General features: G+C 47.8%; 1 protein-coding gene across 1 annotated transcript in view; it reads left to right on the top strand.

Moving 5' to 3' along the window:
* Positions 1-14,888, top strand: part of synj1 (synaptojanin 1) — a 94,506-nt gene that overhangs the window by 59,585 nt on the left and 20,033 nt on the right. Inside the window, exons 16-24 of the mRNA XM_042311242.1 lie at positions 378-570; positions 684-842; positions 5,455-5,611; positions 7,406-7,479; positions 7,566-7,581; positions 7,633-7,657; positions 7,897-8,109; positions 10,979-11,057; positions 12,468-12,633. Coding sequence (XP_042167176.1) covers positions 378-570; positions 684-842; positions 5,455-5,611; positions 7,406-7,479; positions 7,566-7,581; positions 7,633-7,657; positions 7,897-8,109; positions 10,979-11,057; positions 12,468-12,633 — 1,082 coding nt within the window. The remainder of the gene's footprint in view (positions 1-377; positions 571-683; positions 843-5,454; positions 5,612-7,405; positions 7,480-7,565; positions 7,582-7,632; positions 7,658-7,896; positions 8,110-10,978; positions 11,058-12,467; positions 12,634-14,888) is intronic.

The raw sequence follows: 14,888 nt of genomic DNA, 5'->3' as shown, positions 1-14,888 counted from the left end.
CGTCAGGTAATCCCTCACCACGCCCCCTACGTCAGGTAATCCCTCACCACGGTCAGGTACCATGCCCCCTACATCAGGTAATCCCTCACCATGCCCCCCTACATCAGGTAATCCCTCACCACGGTCAGGTAATCCCTCACCACGCCCCCTACGTCAGGTAATCCCTCACCATGCCCCCTACATCAGGTATGAGTGATTGTTTTGGGGGATTTAATGTGGTCACATCCATATCACACCTCCACCAAACATACCTCCAAGATAGCTGAAGAAACAGTTTTAGGAAAACGTGTTGTTCATTACATATTATTGGAAAATTTAGAGAAACATTTAACCAACTGAACGCACCCCTATTCATGTATTATTTGTTTGGTTGACAGGGACGTTGCCGTGGATACCGTGAAGACTGGGATGGGCGGAGCCACAGGTAACAAAGGGGGAGTGGCCATCCGCATGCTGTTCCATACGACCAGTATCTGTTTCGTCTGCTCCCACTTCGCTGCCGGCCAATCACAGGTCAAGGAGAGGAACGACGACTACAACGAGATCACACGCAAACTCACCTTCCCCATGGTAACCACACACACACACACAATAAAATATGTTTCTCCCTGCTCTTCTCTCTCCTGTGTTTCTTTTCTCTGTGTGTGTGTGTGTGTTTAATCCTCCTTTTTTCTCTCCCCCAGGGTAGACTGCTCTACTCCCATGACTACATCTTCTGGTGCGGGGACTTTAACTACCGCATCAGTCAGCCCAACGAGGAAGTGAAGGAGTTAATCAGACAACAGAACTGGGAAGCCCTGACCGCCGGGGACCAGCTGGTGGACCAGAAGAACCAGGGACTGGTAAGGAGACACACACACACACACAGTGTTTGTATTTCTATTAGGTCTTTGTGGGATGTCACTTCTTGCCACTAAGGGGCAGTATCACATTATGGGTCAGGTCATAGGTCAGGGGGGGCAGGAATACATGATGATGGTCGTCAGGTCATAGGTCAAGGGGGCAGTATCACATTATGGGTCAGGTCATAGGTCAGGGGGCAGGAATACATGATGATGGTCGTCAGGTCATAGGTCAAGGGGGGGCAGTAATACATGATGATGGTCGTCAGGTCATAGGTCAAGGGGGGCAGTAATACAAGATGGTCGTCAGGTCATAGGTCAAGGGGGCAGTAATACATTATGGGTCAGGTCATAGGTCAGCGGGGCAGTAATACATTATGGTGGTCATAGGTCAGGTCATAGGTCAAGGGGGCAGTAATACATGATGATGGTCAGGTTATAGGTCAAGGGGCAGTAATACATGATGATGGTCAGGTCATAGGTCAAGGGGCAGTAATACATGATGATGGTCAGGTCATAGGTCAGGGGTGCAGTAATACATGATGATGGTCAGGTCATAGGTCAGGGGTGCAGTAATACATGATGATGGTCAGGTCATAGGTCAGGGGGCAGTAATAATACATTATGGGTCAGGTCATAGGTCAGGGGGCAGTAATACATTATGATGGTCAGGTCATAGGTCAGGGGGCAGTAATACATGATGATGGTCAGGTCATAGGTCATAGGTCAGGGGGGGGGCAGTAATACATGATGATGGTCAGGTCATAGGTCAGGGGTGCAGTAATACATGATGGTTCAGGTCACAGGTCAGGGGGCAGTAATACATGATGATGGTCAGGTCATAGGTCAGGGGGCAGTAATACATGATGATGGTCAGGTCATAGGTCAGGGGGCAGTAATACATGATGATGGTTCAGGTCATAGGTCAGGGGGCAGTAATACATTATGATGGTCAGGTCATAGGTCAGGGGGCAGTAATACATGATGATGGTCAGGTCATAGGTCAGGGGGCAGTAATACATGATGATGGTCAGGTCATAGGTCAAGGGGCAGTAATACATGATGATGGTCAGGTCATAGGTCAAGGGAGCAGTAATACATGATGATGGTCAGGTCATAGGTCAAGGGGCAGTAATACATGATGATGGTCAGGTCATAGGTCAGGGGGCAGTAATACATGATGGTTCAGGTCATCCCCAGAAATAAATCAGTCGGTCCTTGTTGGAGGGCTGATAGAAGCAGAATGATATGCCCAGAAATAAATCAGTCGGTCCTTGTTGGAGGGAGGGGTGATTGAAGCAGAATGATATGCCCAGAAATAAATCAGTCGGTCTTGTTGCAGGAGGGGTGATTGAAGCAGAATGATATGCCCAGAAATAAATCAGTCGGTCCTTGTTGCAGGAGGGGTGATTGAAGCAGAATGATATGCCCAGAAATAAATCAGTCGGTCCTTGTTGCAGGAGGGGTGATTGAAGCAGAATGATATGCCCAGAAATAAATCAGTCGGTCCTTGTTGGAGGGCTGATAGAAGCAGAATGATATGCCCAGAAATAAATCAGTCGGTCCTTGTTGCAGGAGGGGTGATTGAAGCAGAATGATATCCCCAGAAATAAATCAGTCGGTCCTTGTTGGAGGAGGGGTGATTGAAGCAGAATGATATCCCCAGAAATAAATCAGTCGGTCCTTGTTGGAGGAGGGGTGATTGAAGCAGAATGATATGCCCAGAAATAAATCAGTCGGACCTTGAGTTGGGCCAAAAGGTCACTGGTTTCAAATACCAGAACCTGCAAGGTGGAACAAATCTGCCCTCAAGCAAGGCAGTTAACCCCCAACAACAAGTTATCCCCTGGGGACCGATATCATGGATATTGACGAAAGCAGCCCTCCGCAGTTCTCTGATTCAGTGCGGTCGGGGTAAATACAGACGACACATTTAGTTTGAATTCATTTGTACAACTGACAAGGTTGTACCCCTTTCCCTTCCCTTTCCTGCTCCATCCGTCTACACAAGGGTTATTTTTTGTTATGCCTCTTTAAGAATCTCCTTAACTTTCTGGATTGGCTGTATCCATTTGCAAAGCAATCAACCCGTTTTACTCTGGCTACGCCAGGATTTCAAAAATGTGTGATCAAGTGTTTTTGGTTGACATTTTCTGAAGGCTGGCTCATCGCACAGTCCCGTGGACTTGTCAGACCAGATGAATATATGAACCAGTGGTTGCCACGTGTCTAGCTCTTCTACTGACGTTGACGTGCTGCTACTACTAATATCTGCTCTCTGTCACCTCGTCTTCATCCTCTGATGGTTTCTATGATTCTTTGCGGACGCTGTTCAGATAACTGTTCAGATTCAGATAACTTTGAACTTTCCATTTTGACCTCTGTTCCACACGCTGCCTTCTTCTGACACCACAATACATTTTGCTTTTGTTCTTTCCAAACAGTGTACTCAAAACAATCGCAAACAAGGGTTTTTACCTCCAAAACAATCCCAAACGGGGCTTTACCTCAAAACAAACAGGGCTTCATCTTTTGCTGCAGCCATTGTTCACACCTATTGGTTCACGCTCTCAGATTTCTTCCCTTGTTAGCTTGCTGATAGGTATCGATAATGATACACCAGCCAGGCCTATTTGAAACACCGCCATCTACTCGTGGCATTTACCCTCCAGATTCAGAAGCTCGAAAAACCCCATTAGAAGAAAAAGCTTGAAAACCCCATTCTATTTTTGCCCTAAGTCTAGTACATCTACGGGTAATTTACCAAACTTACCAGAATCTTCACTCATTTTGGCAATTAACAGGTAATCTATGATAACTTTGGTCATTTATACTTGAATACCTTGTAAAAAAAAATCGATTCATATATAGTATAAAAAAATTGTTATATCTGTGTCCAGTAGTTTCTAGTAGACAGACCAGATGGTTCATGAGTTTCTAGTAGACAGACCAGATGGTTCATGAGTTCCTAGTAAACAGACCAGATGGTTCATGAGGTTCTAGTAGACAGACCAGATGGTTCATGAGTTCCTAGTAGGCAGACCAGATGGTTCATGAGTTTCTAGTACACAGACCAGATGGTTCATGAGGTGTTTCTAATTAATGAAAAAAGCATCTAATCAACAATGGCGTTATTTTCAATTAACTCTGAAACTCTTCCAACTATTGTCTTCAACTGACACCAGTTTGACACCAAAACATTTACAACAAAAATGAAACCTTAATATTTAACACCAATGGTATTCACTAAGTTGATGGTTTTTATTTAGGATAAAGTTTTACGCTGTTGTCATTAAAAAATAAAAATAAATCTTCATATTTGGTTGTTTTATATATTTGACATGTGCACGGAAGGCCAGCGATAATTATGGACACCTGTGATAATGTTAGAGTTGCGTAAATTCAAATCTGGTATCAGGATAAATATAACAATGAGTCACCGATTTTATACTATGTATTTTTTTTTAGCTAAGTAATAAATGGCAAATGCAACTTTCGTATATACGGGCTCACTGTAATACCACGCAGGGCAGAACAGAGAACTGACAAGATGTATGTAAACAGTATTCTTTATTCTGTGATAGGCAGTTCCAACCCGTCTGTTGGCCTATCACAGTAGAGACTGGGTGTGGTTTAAACTTGCTCAGCCTATTGCAGGCGCTCAGGCGGGGCCCCGCCTCTTGGCGCTTCTGTTGATAGATGTAACTGTTGCTTGTGAAGAACATCCATGCGCTCATGCTCCATACCGTTATCTCGCACCTGGCTCCTGTTATCTAACAAAAGACCGCTTGTTCTGCAACCCCTCGCTCTGAATGTGCCTCCCCAATTCATTGAACAGTTCCTGTCTTCATGCTACTCTGTATTTTTCCATCATGAGAAAGGCCCATGGCCCTGACACTTTTAACAATGTTTCAAGTCAGCTATGTTGCATAACACATACATACATCCACACAAGCCAACAGCAGATAATATTCAATATGGTAATGGCTACAATGTAAAACACAGGATCCAACAATAATCTGATCTACCTAAAAAGGCCACTAGATGTCATCTGATAAAATGTCATAATATTTCTTGAAAGTTACCAGAATTCTGGTAGTTTACTGGTAAACTTATAACCTCCCTTTGTAACCCTTTTGATGACCCATACAACCAACAGCCATACAACATAAACCAACCAGGCCCTAAGAGGTCTTTCTGAGCTGTCTAACCTCTACCGCTACCGCCTCTAACCCTGTCTAGGTGTTCTGTGGGTTCAGTCTTAGTTTGAGGCAGTGTCTAACTCCTCTCTGTCTTGTCTCCTCCTCTAGGTGTTCTGTTGGTTCAGTCTTGGTTTGAGGCAGTCTCTTTCCTGTCTCCTCCTCTAGGTGTTCTGTGGGTTCAGTCTTGGTTTGAGGCAGTCTCTAAGGCCTCTCTGTCCTGTATCCTCCTCTAGGTGTTCAGTCTTGGTTTGAGGCAGTCTCTAACTCCTCTCTGTCCTGTCTCCTCCTCTAGGTGTTCAGTCTTGGTTTGAGGCAGTCTCTAACTCCTCTCTGTCCTGTCTCCTCCTCTAGGTGTTCAGTCTTGGTTTGAGGCAGTCTCTAACTCCTCTCTGTCCTGTCTCCTCCTCTAGGTGTTCCGGGGGTTCATCGAGGGCAATTTGGACTTTGCTCCCACCTATAAGTACGACCTGTTCTCTGATGACTATGACACCAGTGAGAAGTGTCGTACCCCCGCCTGGACCGACCGCTGCCTATGGAAGAGGAGGAAGTGGAACTTCGACAAGACCGGTGAGAGAGGTCGGCTCGGTGTTCGGAGCATGTCTGGTCCGTCTCACTGGTTTAAATGGTGGATTGGTAGTGTGGGAGGATGTCTGGTATGTCTCACTGGTTTAAATGGTGGATTGGTAGTGTGGGAGGATGTCTGGTATGTCTCACTGATTTAAATGGTGGATTGGTAGTGTGGGAGGATGTCTGGTATGTCTCACTGGTTTAAATGGTGGATTGGTAGTGTGGGAGGCTGTCTGGTCCATCTCACTGGTATAAATGGTGGATTGGTAGTGTGGGAGGATGTCTGGTCCGTCTCACTGGTGTAAATGGTGGATTGGTAGTTTGGGAGGATGTCTCACTGGTTTAAATGGTGGATTGGTAGTGTGGGAGGCTGTCTGGTCCGTCTCACTGGTGTAAATGGTGGATTGGTAGTTTGGGAGGATGTCTGGTCCATCTCACTGGTGTAAATGGTGGCTTGGTAGTGTGGGAGGCTGTCTGGTCCATCTCACTGGTATAAATGGTGGATTGGTAGTGTGGGAGGATGTCTGGTCCGTCTCACTGGTTTAAATGGTGGATTGGTAGTTTGGGAGGATGGGTTTAAATGGATTGTCTGTCTGTCCGTCTCACTGGTGTAAATGGTGGATTGGTAGTTTGGGAGGATGTCTGGTCCGTCTCACTGGTGTAAATGGTGGCTTGGTAGTGTGGGAGGATGTCTGGTCCGTCTCACTGGTTTAAATGGTGGATTGGTAGTGTGGGAGGCTGTCTGGTCCGTCTCACTGGTTTAAATGGTGGATTGGTAGTGTGGGAGGATGTCTGGTCCGTCTCACTGGTGTAAATGGTGGATTGGTAGTGTGGGAGGATGTCTGGTCCGTCTCACTGGGGTAAATGGTGGATTGGTAGTGTGGGAGGATGTCTGGTCCGTCTCACTGGGGTAAATGGTGGATTGGTAGTGTGGGAGGATGTCTGGTCCATCTCACTGGTTTAAATGGTGGATTGGTAGTGTGGGAGGATGTCTGGTCCGTCTCACTGGTTTAAATGGTGGATTGGTAGTGTGGGAGGATGTCTGGTCCGTCTCACTGGTTTAAATGGTGGATTGGTAGTGTGGGAGGATGTCTGGTCCGTCTCACTGGTGTAAATGGTGGATTGGTAGTGTGGGAGGATGTCTGGTCCGTCTCACTGGGGTAAATGGTGGATTGGTAGTGTGGGAGGATGTCTGGTCCGTCTCACTGGTTTAAATGGTGGATTGGTAGTGTAGGAGGATGTCTGGTCCGTCTCACTGGTTTAAATGGTGGATTGGTAGTGTGGGAGGATGTCTGGTCCGTCTCACTGGTTTAAATGGTGGATTGGTAGTGTGGGAGGATGTCTGGTCCGTCTCACTGGTTTAAATGGTGGATTGGTAGTGTGGGAGGATGTCTGGTCCGTCTCACTGGTTTAAATGGTGGATTGGTAGTGTAGGAGGATGTCTGGTCCGTCTCACTGGTTTAAATGGTGGATTGGTATTGTAGGAGGATGTCTGGTCCGTCTCACTGGTTTAAATGGTGGATTGGTAGTGTAGGAGGATGTCTGGTCCGTCTCACTGGTTTAAATGGTGGATTGGTAGTGTGGGAGGATGTCTGGTCCGTCTCACTGGTTTAAATGGTGGATTGGTAGTGTAGGAGGATGTCTGGTCCGTCTCACTGGTTTAAATGGTGGATTGGTACCAAAGTATAAAGCAGCCATGCTCTGAGTTTTTAACATACAGTACACGTTTACTGTGTGTGTGTGTGTGTGTGTGTGTGTGTGTGTGTGTGTGTGTGTGTGTGTGTGTGTGTGTAGCGGAGGAGATGAACATGGTCGGCCCAGTGGGAGAAGCAGAGGAACAGCAGCAGTACCCCTGGAGCCCTGGGGAGCTGAGCTGAAATCTGATCACAGGTAACGGGAGGGCTGGAGCTGAGCAAGACCTCTGATCACAGGTAACACACACACACACAGGACTCTGAAATACTACGGGGGCTGAGCTCAAGACTGAGCTCAAGACCACACACAGGACTCTGAAATCACAGGTGAGCTCAAGACCTCTGATCACAGGTAACACACACACACACACACACAGGACTCTGAAATACTACGGCAGGGCTGAGCTCAAAACCTCTGATCAGACTAGCACCGTCTAACCGGTCTTCTCATTTCTGTGTGTAGCCAGGCCTGTGATGCATGTTGAGGCTAGGTTATAGGTTATAGCTTTAAACTCCCGTCCCCAAGGCCCGTGATGGCAGTGATAGATGTTGAGGCTAGGTTATAGCGTTAATTTCCTCTCCCCTCCCCAGGCCCGTGATGGCAGTGATGGATATAGATGTCCTGGAGGTGGATCCAGATGCCCGTCACCAGGTGTATAAGGAGGTGATCGCCCTGCAGGGTCCTCCCGACGGAACCATCCTGGTCTCCCTCTGTTCCTCCGGACCTGACGACTACTTTGACGACGCGCTCATCGACGAGCTGCTGGACAAGTTCGCTGTGTTTGGAGAGGTCATCCTCATCAGGTGACGGAAATACACACACACACACACACACACACACACACACACACACACACACACACACACACACACACACACACACACACACAGCTATGTTTTACTAGACTTATTCCCCCTAACCCTTACCTTGACCCCTAAATCTAACCACTAACCCTTACCTTGACCTCTAAACCTAACCACTAACCCTTACCTTGACCCCTAAACCTAACCACTAACCCTTACCTTGACCCCTAAACCTAACCACTAACCCTTACCTTGACCCCTAAACCTAACCACTAACCCTTACCTTGACCCCTAACCACTAACCCTTACCTTGACCACTAAACCTAACCGCTAACCCTTACCTTGACCCCTAAACCTAACCGCTAACCCTTACCTTGACCCCCTAAACCTAACCACTAACCCTTACCTTGACCCCTAAACCTAACCACTAACCCTTACCTTGACCCCTAAACCTAACCACTAACCCTTACCTTGACCCCTAAACCTAACCACTAACCCTTACCTTGACCCCTAAACCTAACCACTAACCCTTACCTTGACCCCTAAACCTAACCACTAACCCTTACCTTGACCCCTAAACCTAACCACTAACCCTTACCTTGACCCCTAAACCTATCCACTAACCCTTACCTTGACCCCTAAACCTAACCACTAACCCTAAATCTAACCCTTAAGCCTACTAGGTTGCATCCCAAATACAGGAGGTTTATCTCTCCAGGAACAGGGTTGGAGTTAAAACCTACAGGAGGGTCTCTCTCCAGGAACAGGGTTGGAGTTAAAACCTACAGGAGGTTCTCTCTCCAGGAACAGGGTTGGAGTTAAAACCTACAGGAGGTTTATCTCTCCAGGAACAGGGTTGGAGTTAAAACCTACAGGAACAGGGTTGGAGTTAAAACCTACAGGAACAGGGTTGGCGTTAAAACCTACAGGAACAGGGTTGGCGTTAAAACCTACAGGAACAGGGTTGGCGTTAAAACCTACAGGAACAGGATTGGAGTTAAAACCTACAGGAACAGGGTTGGAGTTAAAACCTACAGGAACAGGGTTGGAGTTAAAACCTACAGGAACAGGGTTGGAGTTAAAACCTACAGGAACAGGGTTGGAGTTAAAACCTACAGGAACAGGGTTGGAGTTAAAACCTACAGGAACAGGGTTGGAGTTAAAACCTACAGGAACAGGGTTGGAGTTAAAACCTACAGGAACAGGATTGGAGTTAAAACCTACAGGAACAGGGTTGGAGTTAAAACCTACAGGAACAGGGTTGGAGTTAAAACCTACAGGAACAGGGTTGGAGTTAAAACCTACAGGAACAGGGTTGGAGTTAAAACCTACAGGAACAGGGTTGGAGTTAAAACCTACAGGAACAGGGTTGGAGTTAAAACCTACAGGAACAGGGTTGGAGTTAAAACCTACAGGAACAGGGTTGGAGTTAAAACCTACAGGAACAGGGTTGGAGTTAAAACCTACAGGAACAGGGTTGGAGTTAAAACCTACAGGAACAGGGTTGGAGTTAAAACCTCAGGAACAGGGTTGGCGTTAAAACCTACAGGAACAGGTTTGGAGTTAAAACCTACAGGAACAGGGTTGGAGTTAAAACCTACAGGAACAGGGTTGGAGTTAAAACCTACAGGAACAGGGTTGGAGTTAAAACCTACAGGAACAGGGTTGGAGTTAAAACCTACAGGAACAGGGTTGGAGTTAACCTACAGGAACAGGGTTGGAGTTAAAACCTACAGGAACAGGGTTGGAGTTAAAACCTACAGGAACAGGGTTGGAGTTAAAACCTACAGGAACAGGATTGGAGTTAAAACCTACAGGAACAGGGTTGGAGTTAAAACCTACAGGAACAGGGTTGGAGTTAAAACCTACAGGAACAGGGTTGGAGTTAAAACCTACAGGAACAGGGTTGGAGTTAAAACCTACAGGAACAGGGTTGGAGTTAACCTACAGGAACAGGGTTGGAAAAACCTACAGGAACAGGGTTGGAGTTAAAACCTACAGGAACAGGGTTGGAGTTAAAACCTACAGGAACAGGATTGGAGTTAAAACCTACAGGAACAGGGTTGGAGTTAAAACCTACAGGAACAGGGTTGGAGTTAAAACCTACAGGAACAGGGTTGGAGTTAAAACCTACAGGAACAGGGTTGGAGTTAAAACCTACAGGAACAGGGTTGGAGTTAAAACCTACAGGAACAGGGTTGGAGTTAAAACCTACAGGAACAGGGTTGGAGTTAAAACCTACAGGAACAGGGTTGGAGTTAAAACCTACAGGAACAGGGTTGGAGTTAAAACCTACAGGAACAGGGTTGGAGTTAAAACCTACAGGAACAGGGTTGGAGTTAAAACCTACAGGAACAGGGTTGGAGTTAAAACCTACAGGAACAGGGTTGGAGTTAAAACCTACAGGAACAGGGTTGGAGTTAAAACCTACAGGAACAGGGTTGGAGTTAAAACCTACAGGAACAGGGTTGGAAAAACCTACAGGAACAGGATTGGAGTTAAAACCTACAGGAACAGGATTGGAGTTAAAACCTACAGGAACAGGGTTGGAGTTAAAACCTACAGGAACAGGGTTGGAGTTAAAACCTACAGGAACAGGGTTGGAGTTAAAACCTACAGGAACAGGGTTGGAGTTAAAACCTACAGGAACAGGGTTGGAGTTAAAACCTACAGGAACAGGGTTGGAGTTAAAACCTACAGGAACAGGGTTGGAGTTAAAACCTACAGGAACAGGGTTGGACAGCCCTTCTTAGTTAACTTGCTCACTTTTTGCTGTCTTGCTTATAATGTAATCCGTTCCTTTTATGAGGATCAATCACATCCATTCCAGACATCTCTTTTAACACCCTGAATTGTCTCTCCTGTCTAGGTTTGTAGAGGAGAAGATGTGGGTGACGTTTCTAGAGGGTTATTCTGCTCTGGCTGCCCTGTCTCTGAGCGCCTCCACGGTGAGCACACAACCTTACACTGAGCATACAGATACACGACAACACTGAGACAACGCCACGGCAACACCGAGACAACGCCACGGCAACACTAAGACAACGCCACGGCAACACTAAGACAACGCCACGGCAACACTAAGACAACGCCACGGCAACACTAAGACAACGCCACGGCAACACTGAGACAACGCCACGGCAACACTCTGACAACGCCACGGCAACACACTCTGACAACGCCACGGCAACACACTCTGACAACGTCACGGCAACACACTCTGACAACGTCACGGCAACACACTCTGACAACGTCACAGCAACACACTGGGACAACGTTGATTCACACACTGAGAAGCTGCATTGTAATATCACTCTGTGCAACGTGTCTCACAGCAACACACTGGGACTCTGTGCGTGCGTGTCTCTTCTGTGCACACTGAGCTGCATTGTAATATCTCTCTCTGTGCGTGTGTGTCTCTCTGTGCGTGTGTCTCTCTGTGCGTGCGTGTGTGTCTCTCTCTGTGCGTGTGTGTCTCTCTCTGTGCGTGTGTGTCTCTCTCTGTGCGTGTGTGTCTCTCTCTGTGCGTGTGTGTCTCTGTGCGTGTGTGTCTCTCTCTGTGCGTGTGTGTCTCTCTGTGCGTGTGTCGTGTGTGTGTGTCTCTCTGTGCGTGTGTCTCTCTCTGTGCGTGTGTTGTGTGTCTCTCTCTGTGCGTGTGTGTCTCTCTGTGCGTGTGTGTCTCTCTCTGTGCGTGTGTCTCTCTCTGTGCGTGTGTGTCTCTCTCTGTGCGTGTGTCTCTCTCTGTGCGTGTGTGTCTCTCTCTGTGCGTGTGTGTCTCTCTGTGCGTGTGTGTCTCTCTCTGTGCGTGTGTGTCTCTCTGTGTGTGTCTCTCTGTGCGTGTGTCTCTCTGTGCGTGCGTGTCTCTCTCTGTGCGTGCGTGTCTCTCTCTGTGCGTGCGTGTCTCTCTCTGTGCGTGCGTGTCTCTCTCTGTGCGTGCGTGTCTCTCTCTGTGTCGTGTGTGTCTCTCTGTGCGTGCGTGTCTCTCTCTGTGCGTCTGTGTGCGTGCGTGTCTCTCTGTGCGTGCGTGTCTCTCTCTGTGCGTGCGTGTCTCTCTCTGTGCGTGCGTGTCTCTCTCTGTGCGTGCGTGTCTCTCTCTGTGTGCGTGCGTGTCTCTCTCTGTGCGTGCGTGTCTCTCTCTGTGCGTGCGTGTCTCTCTCTGTGCTCTGTCTCTCTCTGTGCGTGCGTGTCTCTCTCTGTGCGTGCGTGTCTCTCTCTGTGCGTGCGTGTCTCTCTCTGTGCGTGCGTGTCTCTCTCTGTGCGTGCGTGTCTCTCTGTGCGTGCTCTCTGTGCGTGCGTGTGTGTGTGTGTGTGTGTGTGTGTGTGTGTGTGTGTGTGTGTGTGTGTGTGTGTGTGTGTAGGTTCTGGGTAAGGTGATAGACATCCGTCTGAAGAGTTCAGGTTGGATTAAGAGTCTGGAGGAGGAGATGAGTGTAGAGAGGATCTGTGGATCTGTCCCTACTTCCGCCAGCTCCTCTCTGCTGGCCGAGGACGCTGATATGGGAGAGGATGACTACGATATGGAAGGTAAGGGAGGAGGGGTTTAAGAAGGCTGATGTGGGAGAGGATGACTACGATATGGAGGGTAAGGGAGGAGGGGTTTAAGAAGGCTGATATGGGAGAGGATGACTACGATATGGAGGAGGGGTTTAAGAAGGCTGATGTGGGACAGGATGACTACGATATGGAGGGTAAGGGAGGAGGGGTTTAAGAAGGCTGATATGGGACAGGATGACTACGATATGGAGGGTAAGGGAGGGGAGAGGATGACTACGATATGGAGGGTAAGGGATGAGGGGTTTAAGAAGGCTGATATGGGACAGGATGACTACGATATGGAGGGTAAGGGAGGGGAGAGGATGACTACGATATGGAGGGTAAGGGATGAGGGGTTTAAGAAGGCTGATATGGGACAGGATGACTACGATATGGAGGGTAAGGGAGGGGAGAGGATGACTACGATATGGAGGGTAAGGGATGAGGGGTTTAAGAAGGCTGATATGGGACAGGATGACTACGATATGGAGGGTAAGGGAGGAGGGGTTTAAGAAGGCTGATATGGGACAGGATGACTACGATATGGAGGGTAAGGGATGAGGGGTTTAAGAAGGCTGATATGGGACAGGATGACTACGATATGGAGGGTAAGGGAGGAGGGGTTTAAGAAGGCTGATATGGGACAGGATGACTACGATATGGAGGGTAAGGGAGGAGGGGTTTAAGAAGGCTGATATGGGACAGGATGACTACGATATGGAGGGTAAGGGAGGAGGGGTTTAAGAAGGCTGATATGGGACAGGATGACTACGATATGGAGGGTAAGGGAGGAGGGGTTTAAGAAGGCTGATATGGGACAGGATGACTACGATATGGAGGGTAAGGGAGGAGGGGTTTAAGAAGGCTGATATGGGACAGGATGACTACGATATGGAGGGTAAGGGATGAGGGGTTTAAGAAGGCTGATATGGGACAGGATGACTACGATATGGAGGGTAAGGGATGAGGGGTTTAAGAAGGCTGATATGGGACAGGATGACTACGATATGGAGGGTAAGGGATGAGGGGTTTAAGAAGGCTGATATGGGACAGGATGACTACGATATGGAGGGTAAGGGATGAGGGGTTTAAGAAGGCTGATATGGGACAGGATGACTACGATATGGAGGGTAAGGGATGAGGGGTTTAAGAAGGCTGATATGGGACAGGATGACTACGATATGGAGGGTAAGGGATGAGGGGTTTAAGAAGGCTGATATGGAGGATGACTACGATATGGAGGGTAAGGGATGAGGGGTTTAAGAAGGCTGATATGGGACAGGATGACTACGATATGGAGGGTAAGGGATGAGGGGTTTAAGAAGGCTGATATGGGACAGGATGACTACGATATGGAGGGTAAGGGATGAGGGGTTTAAGAAGGCTGATATGGGACAGGATGACTACGATATGGAGGGTAAGGGAGGAGGGGTTTAAGAAGGCTGATGTGGGAGAGGATGACTACGATATGGAGGGTAAGGGATGAGGGGTTTAAGAAGGCTGATATGGGAGAGGATGACTACGATATGGAGGGTAAGGGAGGAGGGGTTTAAGAAGGCTGATATGGGAGAGGATAACTACGATATGGAGGGTAAGGGAGGGGAGAGGATGACTACGATATGGAGGGTAAGGGATGAGGGGTTTAAGAAGGCTGATATGGGACAGGATGACTACGATATGGAGGGTAAGGGATGAGGGGTTTAAGAAGGCTGATATGGGACAGGATGACTACGATATGGAGGGTAAGGGATGAGGGGTTTAAGAAGGCTGATATGGGACAGGATGACTACGATATGGAGGGTAAGGGATGAGGGGTTTAAGAAGGCTGATATGGGACAGGATGACTACGATATGGAGGGTAAGGGATGAGGGGTTTAAGAAGGCTGATATGGGACAGGATGACTACGATATGGAGGGTAAGGGATGAGGGGTTTAAGAAGGCTGATATGGGACAGGATGACTACGATATGGAGGGTAAGGGATGAGGGGTTTAAGAAGGCTGATATGGGACAGGATGACTACAATATGGAGGGTAAGGGAGGGGAGAGGATGACTACGATATGGAGGGTAAGGGATGAGGGGTTTAAGAAGGCTGATATGGGACAGGATGACTACGATATGGAGGGTAAGGGAGGAGGGGTTTAAGAAGGCTGATATGGGACAGGATGACTACGATATGGAGGGTAAGGGAGGAGGGGTTTAAGAAGGCTGATATGGGACAGGATGACTACGATATGGAGGGTAAG

The sequence above is a fragment of the Oncorhynchus tshawytscha genome, linkage group LG33 (genome assembly GCF_018296145.1).
Source record: "Oncorhynchus tshawytscha isolate Ot180627B linkage group LG33, Otsh_v2.0, whole genome shotgun sequence".
In the NCBI taxonomy this organism is placed as follows: Eukaryota; Metazoa; Chordata; class Actinopteri; order Salmoniformes; family Salmonidae; genus Oncorhynchus; species Oncorhynchus tshawytscha.
The sequence above is the reverse complement of the archived record's forward strand: the minus strand, read 5'-3'. Positions and strand labels throughout refer to the sequence as shown.